The sequence below is a fragment of the Aquarana catesbeiana genome, linkage group LG05 (assembly GCF_042186555.1).
Source record: "Aquarana catesbeiana isolate 2022-GZ linkage group LG05, ASM4218655v1, whole genome shotgun sequence".
Taxonomy (NCBI): Eukaryota; Metazoa; Chordata; class Amphibia; order Anura; family Ranidae; genus Aquarana; species Aquarana catesbeiana.
Window position 1 is genome coordinate 255,408,381 of NC_133328.1, and position 18,320 is coordinate 255,426,700.

General features: G+C 45.2%; 1 protein-coding gene across 4 annotated transcripts in view; it reads left to right on the top strand.

The window, feature by feature from the left end:
- RECK (reversion inducing cysteine rich protein with kazal motifs) overlaps positions 1 to 18,320 on the top strand; it is a 1,099,858-nt gene that overhangs the window by 550,755 nt on the left and 530,783 nt on the right. For all 4 annotated transcript variants that reach the window (XM_073630723.1, XM_073630721.1, XM_073630722.1 and 1 more), the window contains exon 10: positions 9,287 to 9,466. In XM_073630723.1, the coding sequence (XP_073486824.1) occupies positions 9,287 to 9,466 (180 nt within the window). The remainder of the gene's footprint in view (positions 1 to 9,286; positions 9,467 to 18,320) is intronic.

Here is an 18,320-nt window from a genome sequence, read left to right on the forward strand (position 1 = left end):
CTTTGACAAAGGTCAAGCCGGTAGTTTGCCTCCACACCGGCCTTATGATTGTGCAATTGACCTTCAACCTGGTGCCATACCCCGTCATGGCTGGGTTTACCCTTTGTCGGTCTTGGAGGATAAGGCCATGGAGGAGTATGTTGCAGACGCACTTTCTCAAGGTCTCATCTGCAAATCCTTGTCTCCTACTGTTGCTGGTTTCTTCTTTGTGAAGAAGAAGAGCGCTGAACTGAGACCTTCTATTGATTATAGGGGTCTCAATCATTTCACGATTAAAAATGCCTACCCGATCCCGTTGATTACAGAGTTATTTGACCGCCTCAAGGGAGCAACGGTTTTCATGAAGCTTGATTTGAGAGGGGCATACAATCTCGTACGGATTAAGGAGGGCGACGAGTGGAAAACTGCATTTAATACCAGGACAGGCCATTATGAGTACCTCGTAATGCCTTTTGGCCTTTGTAACGCCCCGGCAGTTTTCCAGGAATTTATTAATGATGTGCTCCGAGAGTTGTTGCAGTTATGTGTGGTGGTTTATCTCGATGATATCCTCATATTTTCCAGGTCCCTGGAGAGCCACCACACAGATGTCTGTCGTGTGCTTCAGAAACTAAGAGAAAACAATCTCTATTGTAAACTGGAGAAGTGCGAATTCCATTGTGAACAGGTTAAATTCCTGGGCTATGTCATTTCCACTGCTGTTTTTTCTTGGACCCAGAGAAACTTTCGGCAGTCCTGCAGTGGCCCCGACCCGTAGGGTTACATCCTCTGCAGCGTTTCCTGGGCTTTGCCAACTATTATCGGAAGTTTATTCGTAACTTCTCGTCTCTGGTCATGCCCCTGGCTGATATGACTAGAAAGGACGGTAATCCACAGAGTTGGTCTCTGGAGTCCATTAAGGCCTTTGAGAGTCTCAAAGCTGCCTTTCTGCTCCTGTGTTGGCACATACTGATCCTACGTTGCCTTTTATCCTAGAAATAGATGCTTCTGAGACTGGAGTTGGCGCCCTTCTGTCTCACTGTCCTAACTCTGAGAGCACTATGCATCCGTGTGGCTACTTTTCCAAGAAATTGTCACCTGCAGAGTGCAATTACGAGATTGATGACAGAGAGCTGTTGGCGATCATTTTAGCCCTGAAAGAATGGAGACATCTCCTTTAAGGTCCATCTGTGCCAGTTCTCATTCTTACTGACCATAAGAATCTCACATTCTTGTCTGTGTCTGAGGCTAAGCGCCTCTCTCCCAGAAGGGCGCGATGGGCTCTTTTCTTGTTGAGTTTTAATTACATTGTCTCATTCTTACCCGGTACTAAGAATGTAAGGGCTGACGCCTTGTCACAACAATTTTTCTCCACTTCCAACTTGGAGTCGGTTCCGGTTCCTGTGATTCCTCCTGATCTTATTCTGGCTACAGTTCACACCAGTCTTCTCCTTTGGGTGACAAAATTCTTGCTGCTCAGGTCCATGCTCCTCCTGAGAAACCTTGTGACCGCTGCTTTGTCCCAGAGAGTCTCCGTACTGCCATGCTCCAGACTTGCCATTCTTCCAAGGCAGCTGGCCACCCTGGGAAGTATCAACTCATTTGGGCCATTTCCCAAGAATTCTGGTGGCCTAGTCTACGGGCTGATGTAACTGCCTTCATAGCTGCCTGATCCGTGTGTGCTCAGAGTAAGACTCCACGACACCTTTAAGTGGACCTCCTACAACCCATACCCAATGGAGAGAGGCCCTGAACCCACCTGTCTATGGATTTCATTGTGGAGTTACTCAACTCCCAAGGCAACACTGTTATTCCCTTTGGTGGTTGACCGGTTCTCAAAGATGTGTCAATGTATTCCACTTAAGAAGATGCCCATTTCTAAGGAACTGGCTTCCATTTTTGCTTGGGAGATCTTTTGCTTACATGGGCTACTCAAGGTGATTGTCTCGGACAGGGGTAGTCAGTTTGTGTCACGGTTCTGGTGAGCCTTTTGTGCACAGTTGGGAATACAGTTTGCTTTCTCCTTTGCGTATCACCCGCAGTCGAATGGGGCTGCAGAACAAGCCAATCAGTCCTTGGAGCAATTCTTACGTTGCTATATTTCTGACCATCATAACAACTGGTCAGACCTATTACTGTGGGCAGAGTTTTCTCACAACAGTGCCTTGAATTCTGCTTCCCGATTGTCCCCGTTTAATGGGAATTATGGTTTCCAACCTTCCATGTTGCCTGACTCGTTTGTTCCGCAGAGTATTCCTGCGTTAGGGGAGCATCTCTTTGCCCTCCGTTCCACTTGGGCACAAGTTCAGGAGGCTTTGCAACATGCTAACGATAGGTACAGACTCCATGCTGACCTCAGACACCTGCCTGCACCTTCCTACCAGGTTGGGGACAGAGTCAGGCTATTGTCTCGCAACCTCTGACTTCGTGTTCCTTCTTTGAAGTTCACACCTCGTTTTATTGGGCCTTTCTGTATCCTTCGCAGGATTAACCCAGTGGGTTATGCCTTGGACCTTCCTCCTAGTATGCGCATCTCAAATGTGTTTCATGTCTCCTTATTGAAACCTTTGGTCTGCAATTGCTTTACCACCTCGGTGCCACGTCCTCACCCTATACAGGTTGAGAACCATGAGGAGTATGAAGTACAATCCATTGTTGACTCCCGTAGGTTCCGTGGGCGCATACAGTATCTTGTGCATTGGAAGGGGTATGGTCCAGAAGAACACTCTTGGGTCTCATCCTCGGACGTACATGCCCCTGTCCTCCTCCATGATTTCCATAGACGTTTTCCCCTCAAACCCGGTGGTCCTCCGAGGGGGAGGGGTCGTTGAGGAGGGGGTACTGACAGTTACCCAGCTGTTGTTGATTCTGCTAGTCAGTCCTGCCTACTTAAAGTTGTCCAGCTCACTTGATCTCTGCCTTCTCCTTTGTCAACATCAGAGATTTTCTCCAGCGTTCCTGTTGAGGACTTGCTCGGTTGACGTCCCTTCTGGCTCCTGATCCTGCTTGCTGTACTACTACGTTTACTTCTGGCTCTCTGACATTTGCTTGGCTGACTACCCGATCCAGTTACTAAACTCGGGCTTGTTTTTGACCACGCTTACTTTGTTTACCTTTTTATTATTGTTTATGCGGCCCTGAAAGCCCCCCTCGACATAGAGGCCTATGGCATATATATAGCCTCAAATTTGCAGCAAATGGAGGAGGGCCAACGTCGCAAATGCGAGAAAATTATTTTTGAGGCCATCCATAAGGGGTTTAGTGGCCAAATGACGGATGACATCCACTTATGTACGCTCGCCCATCCTCCTCCTCCTTCCACAAGTCCACCTCCAGAGCCACAGCCTCCAAGGAAGGCTGCAGGGAAGCGTGGAGGGATGGTTGCACGGAAGACAAGAAAGTGATTGCCTGGGTTCAGTCTGGTCTGACAGAAGACGCAGCCTGTTGTAGTACCACAGCCTGGGGACATATATGTCATCTGCTCCTGTTCCTGATCTCTGGGAGTCCTGGACCAGATTGTGCTCCCTTCTATGTGAACTTCTCAAGCTACCAATTTTTTTATCCACAGAGTTGATGTCTGCCCTGGGGGGGCCAAAGGCTTTGCAAATACCAGCTGTTTCTCCAGCGTTGCCTTCCCTCTTTATTTTGTTATGAGCCAGAATAAATGGAGACTTTTGGTTATGAAAATACTTGCCGATGTGTTTTTCTTCAAATAGGACAGTTTTTTTTGTGAGTAGGCAGGTACATTTCAAAAACACAATGTCAAATTAACAAGGGACACCAACACAAAACAACCTCCTTGAGGTTTACAAATGCAAGATAATAATGGTGTTGTGGAAACATGACATACAAAAAAAAATATGGAGATGACTATAAAATTATTAAAAAAAAAATACAACAGATCTTGATTAAAAAAAATGACTACAAAAAAAATGTAAAACATTATTATGGAGATCTGGCTTTAAAAACAAAAAAGATTATTCATGAGATCACGAGAAAAAATAAAGAAATAAGTTTGTGAGAACTCTGTGTGAATATGAGTAGCAAAACAACTTCATTCTTCTAGCATTATAAAGAAGAAGAGAATGCGCTGCATTGAAAGATTTCAAAATTTGCAGTGTGACAAATGTGCCATCTCCATTTTACCAGACTGAGCGGCTCCATCTCGTACTTGATTCTGAGCATGCATGTTTTTTTGCGTGTCGGAATTTCCGATAGAAACTTTTTCCTTCGGAAAAATTGAGAACATGCTCTCAATCTTTTGCTGGCGGAAATTCTGCCAGCAAAAGTCCGATGGAGCATACACACAGTCGCATTTTCCGACCAAAAGCTCTCATCGGTCTTTTGCTGGCCGTATTTCCAATTGTGTGTACGCGGCATGATGGATATTAAGATCTGATATCAATACATTTGAGATTTCCAAGCCAGTTAATAAGCTGAACGCCCATGAAAGGAATCCAATTCCTTGGTCTTTGAATCACTTCAGTTCAAGTCTGTGAGTTGCATGGAAGCAGGACAACCAAGTGGGTGATATCCAGACAGGTGAATATACTCCTACAGTGAGTTTGATCTCTGTAAGGCTTGATTCACACCTATGCATTTTTAGCGCTTTTTGCAGATTTGCACTACAGCCCATTTAACATGGTTTCCTATGGAACATGTTCTGTAGAGCAAATCTGCAAAATGCACTAACAATGCATAGGTGTGAATCAAGCCTAATAGGGGTCCTCCATTTCTGGTAAGAGGCCAACTTTTACCTTATGAGACATCATATCTTCAAAAATATGTGATTGTTTTCAAGCCGAACATATCAGACATCTTGCAATGCTCAGTGATTGAAAGCAAAGGAGACATATGCAGGAGATTGCCTGAATGAGATTCCACATATGCTGCATCTATTCATTATATAAACTTTGTTTGTTACAAATAAGAGTCACAAAAGGCACTTCTTATTTATAAGTGTATTGAATGTTTATTCATTTTGCACCTTTTTGAACACTGTTTATATATTGTGTTTTTTGCATTAGTCACTTTATTCATTTTCATTATATTGAAACACATTTGCATCAAATATTATTTTATGCACAATGATTACTTTATAAATTATATATTGTCACATTTTATATGGTTTAACACATGAAATGGTGCTCCATATATATTAACACATTTTTTTAAACTATATTTCTGGTCTTGAGTAGCAGCTGTTTCATAATTTAGACCAGCGCAGAGATTTCAAATTTAAGCACTGATTGACAGCACTGATGGGCGGCACTGATGGGCCCTGATTGGCAGTGGTAGGTGGCACTGATTGGCAGCACTAATTGGCACTGATAGTCAGCACTGATAGGCAGCATTTAGTGGCACTGATTGGCAGCACTAATGGGCACCAATTGGCAGCACTGATGGGCACTGATAGGCAGCACTGATGGGCACTGATTGGCAGAACTGATAGGCAGCACTAATGGGAAGGAATTGATTGGCACTACTTGGTGGCACTGATAGGCAGCACTGATAGGCCCTGACTGGCAATGATAGATGCAACTGATTGGGAGCACTTAGTGGCACTGATTGGCAGCACTGATGGGCACTAATTGGCAGCACTGGTGGGCACTAATAGGTGGCACTGATTGGCAATGATAGGTAGCCCTAATGGGCACTGATTAGTGGCACTGATAGGTGACACTGATTGGCAGTGCTGATGGGCACTCATAGGCAGCACTGATGGGCACTGATAAGTGGCATTGGTTGGCACTGATTTTCACTTTCAGGTGGCACTGACTGGGGGAGAGGGAGTTTCACATTGAGCAGATCATGAGGCTTGTAAGACCCGCTCAGAGTGTGAAACTGTCATGTAATGTAACTGCATGCAGGGGGAGAGACGAGCTGTCACAATTCAGGGATAGGTGGACCAAACAGCTAAACACCAGCCAATGATTGGGCTGCTTAAGAAAGGGGTCAGAGCCACATACATGTAGCGGCCTGCCCAGACCCCATCCCATTGGCTGGTGTTTAATAGCTGTTTGGTCGCGCCCATCCCCGACATCACGGCTGAATTTTGACAGCTGATCTCTCTCCCTGCATGCAGTTACAATACTTGACAGTTTCACACTCTGAGCGGCTCTTACAAGCTTCACGATCTGCCCAATGTGATACTCACTGCTTGGACGCAGCATTTCACAGCAGCCCAGGCAGATGTCGAGACACTAACACATACAGGGTGATTAGGGTGTGCCCAGGCACACTCAGCACACCCTGTGCCACGCCTATGGCTGTAAGTCTAGGTGCACACCTTTGCTGTTCATTTGAATGGGCTGCTGTGCCTGAAAAGGATTGCTGCACCTTTTTTTGAATGCAGTGGCAGGGATGTTCCCACATGTTCCCACACTCTCAAACACACTGTGTTTTTAGATGCACGGGGGTGCCATTAAGAGTGAATCTGTTAAGAGCAGCCGAATTTGGCTGCGGGTGGTTGCAGGCACGGGAATAGGTGCGATTGCCGCACCCACAGCCACCCGTGTAAGCATGAAACTAGCCTAAAAGAGAAAAAGAAATGTGCCTGGAGATGAAGTTAAGCTAAGGGATGAAGGGATGGCAGGGGAATATAAAATATTTTACACATATATACTTTATTATTTTGATAAATATTGGGCATATGTTTTAAATGTGTTTATATTATTTTAACCCCATAACTCGGTTATGGTAATCCACCCTGTGATCCTTTAGGGTGGAGGATGAAAAGGGAATAGTAAAAAAAAAATAAAAGTTTCAGCTAGTTAAACCTTCCACACATTCTTTTCACTCTCTATCACAGTGATGACTTACTGCTAGTTAAGACATCTTTTTACAGACCTGGAGTTACACTACACTGTTATTAAACAGCCTCAGAGCAGGGGTGAAACTAAGCTCTGTTAAGCTGGCCATACATTATACTATTTTTTTGCTTAATTTCCTTTAGATTTACCTTCAATTATGTAGTGAAAGGGCCTCCCTGATTGCATACAAATTGAAAGTGTTTAGGTTTGACTTCATATTATATGGTTTTGGTAAATCTAAAGGAAAATTGAGCAAGAAAATTGTATAATGTATGGCCAGCCCTACAGAGCTAAAAGATGAACTGTGATAATTTTTTTGTGAATTAACACAGTTTATTAAACGTACACCATGATCTTTCCAGACCAGGTCCTTAGGACTGGTTCCATTCTGCAGTACACCCTAAAAGAGGGACCCAGCCGCTGGGCAAGGTGTCCCATGTGACTGACCACCCTGCCTACTGAACCTTCGTCACCACCATCAATCTCTCTCCTGACCTGGCTGCTCCTCCTTTGTATTTTTTACACTCTTCACCACTTTAGAGGGTGACCTTGAAGGTTTGCACTTCGTTCCCCAAAGAGTATTCACTATAATTCACTCTTTCTTCTCAAGAAGCAGACCAGACATTGGGGGTTATTTACTAAAGGAAAATCCACTTTGCACTGCAAGTGCACTTGAAAGTGCACTGAAAGTGCACTTGGAAGTAAAGTCGCTGTAGATCCAAGGGGGACATGCAAGGAAAATAAAAAACAGCATTTTAGCTTGCACATGATTGGATGATAAAATCAGCAGAGTTTCCACTCATTTCACATCTACTCCTTAAATTTAGAGCGACTGCATTTCCAAGTGCACTTTTAGTGCACTTTCAAGTGTACTTGCAGTGCAAAGTGGATTTGCCTTTAGTAAATAACCCCAATTGTTACTTAAGTAGAACATCTTTTACTGGAGTAAAGTACTTGTACATACAGTTCTTTAGTTGTTTCCAAAAGACATAAGATGGTGCAATTTCCCTGAACATGTCATTTTTCATCCTCCTTTTTCTAAGTGATGTGACTGTGGTGTGCATATCTTTTTGTTGTGCTTGTTCCTAATAAATAGACAATAAAAATTCAGTTCTCCTGGCAAGAAGACTACATCTGACACATGCAGTGGGCAGGCACAACAGAGCACACTATTGACCACTGAGTCACCAAACATTAACCCTTTTGTGAAAAATATAAATAGAATTTAGGCAGTGCCTACATGCTTCATGTCAGTGATTCGAATGATTAATGCTACAGGTAATTAGCATTTAGGAGGTCAGTAATGGCAGCCTTATATTTCTCTGCATACAGGTTTTTTTTTAAGGTTAACTCCACTTTCATGGGGAAAAAATTAAAAAAAAACAACATGAATACAGTATAGCATACACAATTGCTACACAAGTTATATTATAATTGAATGTTATTAAAAATAACCCGTCGTTTTTAATCAGATGGTGTACAGAATGCCCCCCCCCTCCCAGATATGAAATTTCCTACTTGTTTGATAGGCTTCCTGGTTTCCCCAGAGGTCTGCACTAAGATACAAGTCAGATTTTGGGCATCCTCTGCAACAAAAATTTCATTTTTGGTGAGATATTCCTAAAGGGAAATCATATCTAAAGGGATTCAGACCCAGCCACTTTCCTCATTAGAACCCTGCAAATGCATAAGTTGATTGATAAATATAAATTCACTCCCATTAGATTTGCTTTGCACATGGACACAGAGGGGTTGATTTACTAAAGGCAAATCCACTTGGCACTACAAGTGCACTTGGAAGTGCACTTTGGATCTGAGGGGAAGATCTAAAATGAAGGGAAGCGCTGCTGATTTTATCATCCAATCATGTACAGGCAAAAATGCTATTTTTTATTTTCCTTGTATGTCTCCCTCAGATCTACAGTGAATGCACTTCCAAGTGCACTTGCAGTGCAAAGTGGATTTGCCTTTAGTAAATAAACCCCAGAACAACAAGCAGCTATTTCTTTAGAACAACAAAGGGTAGGAATTTGCAGCAAAGGGGGTTATTTACTAAAGGAAAATCCACTTTGCACTGCAAGTGCACTTGGAAGTAAAGTCGCTGTACATCCGAGGGGGACATGCAAGGAAAATAAAAAATAGCATTTTAGCTTGGACATGATTGGATGATAAAATCAGCAGAGCTTCCACTCATTTCAGATCCACCCCCCTTTAGATTTAGAGCAACTGCACTTCCAAATACACTTGCAGTGCAAAGTGGATTTGCCTTTCGTTTTACTCAGTAACTGTCGAGTTCATTCTGCACTTTAGAGACTTTTTTTCCTAGGCATTGCTACATATACTAGCACTAGAGTCTTGCTTGTTATATTTGTTTATTTATTAAAATAGATAAGATAAAACTGATGATAACATGTTGTAGATTTTATGTAGAGTAGACAATTAAACTGCTTACCTAGGTGAATGAATTTGCTTTAACAACATTTACTGTTTTTTAGGGAATTGTGTACAAAATTATACAGTACCAGCTGGGGAAATACTCAAAACTGGCAAAAGTTTGACAATGAATGTGAATACAACCCATCAGAGTCTTCAATGTTAACATGCCTAGCAGACGTAAGAGAACCGTGTCAACTGGGATGTCGGAACCTTACTTACTGCACAAACTTTAATAATCGGTAAAATAATTTTTAGCTTGATTTTAACTTTTTTTTTACAATTTACATTGTATGTAAAATTTACTAATTTAAAAAGTACTGCTTGTTCATTTATATTTTATAGATCAAAGGAAAATATATTTATTTTAACAAAACATTCTACAAAAGTGGTATGACATACAGTAATACATTTAAATTTAGCTATAGAAAAGTAATCTTACTACTATTTGGTCCACTTTTCCTCTAAAGGTCACTGAGTAAGATGCTACCTGATTTGATGTAATGTGTACAGTGAAAGAATAGTTCTTCTCCCCCATCCAAAAAATAAAAAACTAAAACCCTGGAACAAAATATTAGAAAGGAATAAACTTGATTTTGCGTTCAACAAAAAAATTCTGATGATCATTCATTCCAAATATTACATCCTTCGATTATAGACAGATTGTGAATACCCAAACCAACAATCATTTATTTTGCAGTTGAACACTTTCTTCTCAAAGCAAGTGGGACACTTGCCCTGAGAAAATGCGCAGATGCAAACTAAACATTGTTTTTTTTTGGTACTCACACTTTTTCTGTTTTTGCCCCATTTGAATATTGAAATTAACTATTTCATGGCTAATATTGTTCTGTGCAGCCTTGCCTGATCACATTATGAGTACATAGAAGAGATATGATCAGTTACACTAATCCTCTGGCACATTTGGAAAATAAAAGTGTGTATATACACAGTACTGTGCAAAAGGGTTAAGCAGGTGTGGAAAATGCTGTAAAGTAAGAAAGCGTTCAAAAATATATATTTAATGGTTTACTTTTATCAATTGGCAATTTTATCAAAGTGAGTGATTAGAAGAAAAATCTAAATCAAAGCAATATTTGGTGTGACTACCGTTTGGCTTCAAAACAGCATCAGGTCTTACACTTGCACACTTTCACAAAGTCAGGGATTTTGTAGGATTGTGGAATCAGGTGTATGATTAACCAATTATACCAAGCAGGTGCCAATGATCATCAATTTCATATGTACATTGAAGCACAGTCATTAACTGAGTCAGAAACAGCTGTGTAGAAGGCTTAAAACTGGGTGAAGAACAACCAAACTCTGCTAACTAAGGTGAGGTTGTGAAAGACAGTTTCATGTCACAGGTCATACACCATGACAAGACTGAGTACAGCAACAAGACACAAGGTAGTTATACTGCATCAGCAAGGTCTCTCCCAGGCAAAGATTTCAAAACAGACTTGAGTTTCAAGATGTGCTGTTCAAGCTCTGTTGAAGAAGCACAAAGAAAGGGGCAACGTTGAGAACCGTAGACGCAGTGGTCAGCCAAGGAAACAAAATGCAGCAGATGAAAGACACATCATACTCACTGCCCTTTGACATCGGAAGATGTTCAGCAGTGCCATCAGCACAGAAATGGCGGAAACCAGTGTGTACACCTATCTACTGTCCGGAGAAGTCTGGCAAGAAGTGATTTTCATAGGAGAATTGTGGCCAAAAAGCCGTACTTCTGATGTGTAAACAAATCTAAGTGACTCAACTATGCACGAAAACATAGGAACTGGAATGCAGACACATGGCAGCAGGTGTTCTGGACTGATGAGTCAAAAAAATTGAAATATTTGGCTGTAGCAGGAGGCAGATTGTTCGCCAAATGGCTGGGAAGTGGCACAATAAGGTGTCTGCAGGCAACAGTGAAGCGTGGTGTAGGTTCCTTGCAAGTTTGTAAGAATAAAATGAATCTGAATCCAATTTAATTAAATGGTGAGAGGGCTCAACCAGTAATAGAGTGTTACCGATTCAGCGGTTGGTACGGGATACCTCCAAAGCAAATAAATTACTGGAATATAGGAAAGGGGGTTTGGGATAAAGAGATGTTCCAAGAAACCAATGAGGAGAATCCACCATGGTATAGCATTGAAAATATCTAACAAGCTTTATTGATCTTCAAATAGTATGTTAAAAACCACAAAAAAATGACAGAAATAGCATTATTGTGGAGTAATTTACCCAAATACCCAAAAATAAAAAGAAACACACATATACAGTTGGACAATGTTGTCACAAAATGGCGCCAGAACTTGAAACCCCATGCACACTGCATATATATTTGTAGTCAGAGTCTTCACTTGGAAATGCGATAATCCTAACTACCAAGACCTGAGGTGTGCCGTGGCCTAGCTGGTCAGTATGCCTAAAAGAAGGCATACCCTGAATGAATATGTATGAAATGTAAATGAAATGATGAACGTGTGGGGGAAACGGGTAGGTGGGAAACCGGAAATGAGACAACAAAGGATCTGATGGTGGAGGAGGAGGGATATATAGCCCTCAGACTCCTCCTACAAATTCAGGCTAGCCTTTGGCCAGCCTTCCAACTTGTAGTCAGAGTCTTCACTTGGAAATGTGATAATCCTAACTACCAAGACCTGAGGTGTGCCTTGGCCTAGCTGGTCAGTGTCACGGTACTACTTACAGTGAGCCCACAGGTGAGCAGGTGACACGAGATCTCCCAGGGCGTGGAGTCTAAGGGCCAGCCAGGAATTCTGCTAGGGACCCCCTCACGAGGGTTTGGGCTTAGCTGCGTGCTGACCCCAGGTCACGACCCCCAGGTTCACCCCGCTCGCTATGGAAGTACCAGAAGTACCAGAAGACACTGTCAAGGATGGATGGATGAAGCAAAGGAGAGCCGGATAGCGAGCCGAGGTCAGAACGGGCTGCAGACAACGTAATCAGAACAAGCCGAGTCGGTACACAAGAGATCAGTTTACGAGAGGTCAGGTCAAGGCAGGTTACATGAAGGGAGCTCAGAAACAAATGTTACTCAAGCAACCAGAACTAGTCAGAGAGGGATTTAAATAGAGAAGCACATGGGGGCTGGACAGGAAGTAGCAGGAAGGAATCATATATTACGCAACAGGTGAGGCCGGCGACACACATAGCTGCAGAGTGCAGCAGAGCTGAACACAAGCTAGTGGAACAACAGGTGCCAGCCGGCCTACAGCAGTAAAGGTGAGACACAGATCGGCTCCGCAGCTCAGTCAGTATGCCTAAAAGAGGGCAAAAAGAGACCCGAAGTAGGTGTGATGTGAAAGCTTCAAGGAAGGGCCAGCAACAACCATCCGACCAGAAATAGCGAATGCCCGGATTACTACAGAAAAGGGGGTTTACGTATGTAGCTGCTAAAACGGGAGATCTCCAGCACCCCATGTACCTGATGATGAAGAAGGGACCCCCTGTTCGGGACCTACGAAAGTTGCCTCCAATCCGGACGAATATCCAGAAAAGGGGTTTAGGATTCAAGCCTAGTTTGCAAGTAACCTGGACATGGGAACGAAATGTTCTAGTGAGAGGATGCATGGGGAGAGGGAGAAAGAGCAGACCCAAGGAATATTGCAGAGAAGGACAAATACTTTAATCCGACACCATTGCTGTGGTACAGTAATGAACCACGAACCCCTGGCTTATCCATTTATTCTAATGATGGGGAAGTTGTAAGCGTAGTAAAGAGAACTGCCTGGAGCACTAAATGGGAACTGCGCCAAGGGTAGGCGACAGGAAGTCTGAAACACCATGAACCTGGTCGGTAACTGGTAGCCGTGCCAAAGAGAACATCCCTGACTTCCCTGAATACCCTTGACAGCTTAAAGAGGGTGAGCTGCAAAAAATGGACAGACTGACAGGAGTTTGTAGGTGCCTGAAATGCTGGTCACCTGATGGATACTTGATAGCGTTGGCAGATGAGGCCAAATTGCCGAGGCAATATGCAGCGAAAGCCGGAGACATGAACCTATGAAACCTTCCCACCCTTGGTAGAAGCCCTCGGAAAACGCTGGATAAAGAACCATGGCCAGATCGATCACCTGTGACCAAGCTTGCCCCCAGTTCTACATGCCACTGTAAAGAAATCATCACCTGCAGGCGCACTGAGAAGAGCAGGAGCTGGGGTCGCAGCTGATACCTCCTCTCAAGCCGAGCGGGCTATGTAACCCTCCATCCTATCTAACAATTGTAGCGCGAGCGCATTAAGTACCGCATGAATCTGGGTTGAAGAATCATGCATAGAAACATGTTCTGCGCTGGTGGATGGAAGAGGTTAGGACGGAGTTGGGAATGACAACCTAAAAAGAACTGCCCCCCCAGCTGAGGCCGGGAAAGGGGTTTCACCAGCGATAAAACTCAGCTATGAGTTTGGTATGGTCTCACCCCTTAATGATGGGGTGCTACCATGCACTGAACCCCCATGCGGTGGAGGAGAGATAAATGTGAATTGGCCACTGCTGAAACACGCAACATGCCCTGATATAAGGAAACACAAACTAGAGAAATGAGAACAGACAACCAACCATGAAACAACAACCCCCTATGTACCTGACAATTATGAGGATGTAGGTGCAGAAATGACAAGACCAACAGCACGTGAATGTGAACCTAAAGATGACACAACCCTAGTGTATGCAGTGAGCGAGCCCTAGCAATTTGCAGCGCCAAGACAGGTAATTAAAAAAGGAACACTCAGGGCTGAGGTACCCACAGACCGTGGTGGGTAGTAGTAAAGGTGTAATGGTGAACGTGCATGTATGACATATGGTATACGGCGAGAAGATTGTGGGACAACAATCAAATAAAAACCTTAGCCCGTAGATGTGACAGACCCTGGATGTGAGCACTAGCTAACAGAAATGCTACGAACGAAATGCTACAACAGGAATGCTACGAACGAAATACTACAACAGAAAAAACAGGTAGCAAACTGAAACCCTCAGGGTTGGTGTACCCACAGACCGAGGTGGGTAGACGTACAAGTGAAATGAAATGAGCGAGCATCGTATGATGTATGTTAAGCGGGCGAGAAGATTGTGAGACGACAATCAATTAAAAATGAAACCTCAGCCCGTATGGATCCGTAGACGTGACAGGTCGTGAATGTTCGCACTAGCTAACAGAAATGCTACGACAGGAAATTGCTACTAATGAAAAGCTACGACCGGAAAACCGCTATGACATAACACGCTGCTTGACCGAGCTGTTGTGACACAATACGCCAATGACAGAACTGCTATGACAAACACACTAATGATGGAACACGCTACTGACAGAAACACGCAATGACAGGGCCGCTATGGTAGAACACGCTGCTTGACAGAACCACTATGATGGAAACAAAACAACATGTCATGTGAACATAGTCAAGATTTCGTTGTTAATTTTAGCACACAGAAAATGCGCCAATGTTACACCACAAAACAGGTATTTCCCTGTATTAATTCCCCTTCTTTTGTCAAGGCTGCTCATCCATCCCTAACTGCAGGCAATAGCTCCATGTGCAATCACATGTAAACAGCTGCGGAGCATGTCATTGATTTATATGGCTGATTGGCTGCAGCTCATGAACACCTGGCTGCACAGGCCGCAGAAATGCTGATCTGGGTGTTTTAAAGCCCTGGACGGCCGTGTGAATGAGTAGAAAGATAGAGCTGGTTGCAGTTTTATCAGGCCGGACTTATGAATCGGTGGATATTTGTGCTGGTATGCAGTCGGGTGGAGGGAGGAAGCTCCGCCCCATCCGAAAGCCAGAGGTCACAGGCCCCCCCAAACCGACCATGGCAAACACTGGGGGAAGTGGATGGAGGGACGATACACACCCCCCCATGCTGGTGTGACTAGGGAGAAAAAGGAGGACAGATGCCCCCTCCCCCCGGCGTGAGCACCAGGGAAAGCAGGCAGTGCCCCCTCGAAGATGCCAGACAGAGCCAGGGCCGATCCTGGCCGGAGTGCACGGGGTGCAGTGCACCCAGGCACCACAGAGGTGGGGGTGCTGTCCGCTGAAGCGCCAGAGTGCTCCCCTCCCTCCTCCTCTCCTTGTCCATAGGCGGCTCTCTCTGCTGGTCACCGCCACTGTGCCCACAATCCCCCCTCCCTCTTCCTGTCAGAGGAGGAGAGCAAGACAGCCGGAGACCGGAGCGGCTGTCTCTGTGTTCAGAGAGAGACCAGCCGTGGCCGTGCAGTGACGTCACGGGGGGCGGCCCGACGTGTTCCACTTCTCCTGCGTGTAACTCCGAGTCCTGCCTGCTGCCCAAGCCTGAGCTCTGTTCTCCACCCGGGCGGCGCGGCTGCAAACCGTCCTCTCCTCTCCAGCTGCCGCCTGGGTGTTTTTAATTAGCCTAATGGAGAGCGGGGGTCCGTACTAATGGGGGGGGTGATTTGTCCTGGGGGTCTGTACTAATGTGGGGGGTGGTTTGTCCTGGGGGTCTGTACTAATGTAGGGGGATGGTTTGTCCTGGGTGGTCTGTACTAATGTAGGGGGGAGATTTGTCCTCGAGGGTCTGTACTAGTGTTGGGGGGGTGGTTTGTCCTGGGGGTCTATACTAATGTAGGGGGGGTGATTTGTCCTGGGGGTCTGTATTAATGTAGGGGGGGTGGTTTGTCCTGGGGGGTCTTTACTAATGTGGGGAGGTGATTTGTCCTGGGGGGTCTGTACTAATGTAAGGGGGGTGACTTGTCCTGGGGGGTCTATACTAATGTGGGGGGGTGAATTGTCCTGGGGGTCTGTACTAATGTGGAGGGGGTGATTTGTCCTGGGGGTCTATACTAATGTAGGGGGGGTGATTTGTCCTGGGGGTCTGTACTAATGTGGGGGGGGTGGTTTGTCCTGGGGGGTCTGTACTAATGTGGGGGGTGGTTTGTTCTGGGGGTCTGTACTAATGTAGGGGGGTGGTTTGTTCTGGGGGGTCTGTGCTAATGGAGGGGGTGGTTTGTCCTGAGGGGGGACTGTACTAATGTAGGGGCGGTGGTTTGTCCTGGGGGGTCTGTACGAATGGAGGGAGTGGTTTGTCCTGAGGGGGGTCTGTACTAATGGAGGGGGTGGTTTGTCTTGGGGGAGTCTGTTCTAATGGAAGGGGTGGTTTGTTCTGAGGGTTCTGTACTAATGGAGGGGGTGGCTTATCCTGAGGGGGCTCTGTACTAATGGAGGGGGGTGGTTTGTCCTGAGGGGGGTCTATTCTGATAAAGGGGGGTGTTTTGTCCTGGGGGGGTTTATACTGAGGGAGGGGGTCTATACTTAGTGGAGGGGGTCTGTACTGAGGGGCGACTATAGTTGGTGGAGGGGGTGATACCATGTTTTACCGCACCGGGTGACACCAACCCTCGTGATGCCACTGCAGCCGCGGGCTCTTGTTTCCCCTCTCCCTCTCCTCCTCGTGCGTGCTACTGTACTAGTGAGGGGCACACTATGTTTTTTCCCCCGCCTTCATATCGGCCAGGGAAGAAAAAAAAAGGAGCAAAGAAGAGGATTTTGGGACATGTAGTCCCAAGGACTGGCAGCCCCACTGTAACACAGAAACTGCAGCCCACACAGCATGCTCAGCTGAATGGGAGAGAGAGAGCAAGGAGCCCGGGAAAGCTTTCAGGGAAGTGCACCCAGGACTCCAGAGGGAGAGGACAGTGCTGAGGGAACACCACCAGAGAGAGAACCCCGCTGCCCTGCGCCACATGAGGGAAAGCCACACAGCCTGGCGCCATCCCTGGTGGATAAAGGAATGGAGTCATTGCCAGAATATAGATCTGGGCTCTACTCAGTGGAGTCACCACGGGCAATCCAGAGTGAGCTGACTCCTGATCAGAGGAACCGTTGTTGCTGTATCGCTGGATCAGGTGAGAGGGCCGATCAGCCATTATTTACTAACGTCCATAGGAACTGCAGTCTCTGACCATCTCTTGTAACATGTCTGCAGTCTCTGATCATCTTGTGTAACATGTCTGCAGTCTTTTACCATCTCTTGTATAATGTCTGCAGTCTCTGACCATCTCCTGTACTATGTCTGCAGTCTCTGACCATCTCTTGTATCATATCTGCAGTCTCTGACCATCTCTTGTAACATGTCTGCAGTCTCTGACCATCTCTTGTAACATGTCTGCAGTCTCTGACCATCTCTTGTAACATGTCTGCAGTCTCTGACCATCTCTTGTATAATGTCTGCAGTCTCTGATCATCTTGTGTAACATGTCTGCAGTCTCTGACCATCTCTTGTATAATGTCTGCAGTCTCTGACCATCTCCTGTACTATGTCTGCAGTCTCTGACCATCTCTTGTATCATGTCTGCAGTCTCTGACCATCTCCTGTAGTATGTCTGCAGTCTCTGACCATCTCCTGTAGTATGTCTGCAGTCTCTGACCATCTCTTGTATCATGTCTGCAGTCTCTGACCATCTCCTGTATCATATCTGCAGTCTCTGACTATCTCCTGTAGTATGTCTGCAGTCTCTGACCATCTTCTGTAGTATGTCTGCAGTCTCTGACCGTCTCCTCCTGTATGTCTGCAGTCTCTGACCGTCTCCTGTAGCATGTCTGCAGTCTCTGACCATCTTCTGTATTATATCTCCAGTCTCTGACCATCTCCTGTAATATGTCTGCATTCTCTGACCATCTCCTGTAATATGTCCGCATTCTCTGACCATCTCTTGTAACATGTCTGCAGTCTCTGACCATCTCTTGTAACATGTCTGCAGTCTCTGACCATCTCCTGTAGTATGTCTGCAGTCTCTGACCATCTCTTGTAATATGTCTGCAGTCTCTGACCATCTCTTGTAACATGTCTGCAGTCTCTGACCATCTCTTGTAACATGCCTGCAGTCTTTGATCATTTCTTGTAACATGTCTGCAGTCTCTGACCATCTCTTGTATAATGTCTGCAGTCTCTGACCATCTCCTGTACTATGTCTGCAGTCTCTGACCATCTCTTGTATCATGTCTGCAGTCTCTGACCATCTCTTGTATCATGTCTGCAGTCTCTGACCATCTCCTGTAGTATGTCTGCAGTCTCTGACCATCTCCTGTAGTATGTCTGCAGTCTCTGACCATCTCTTGTATCATGT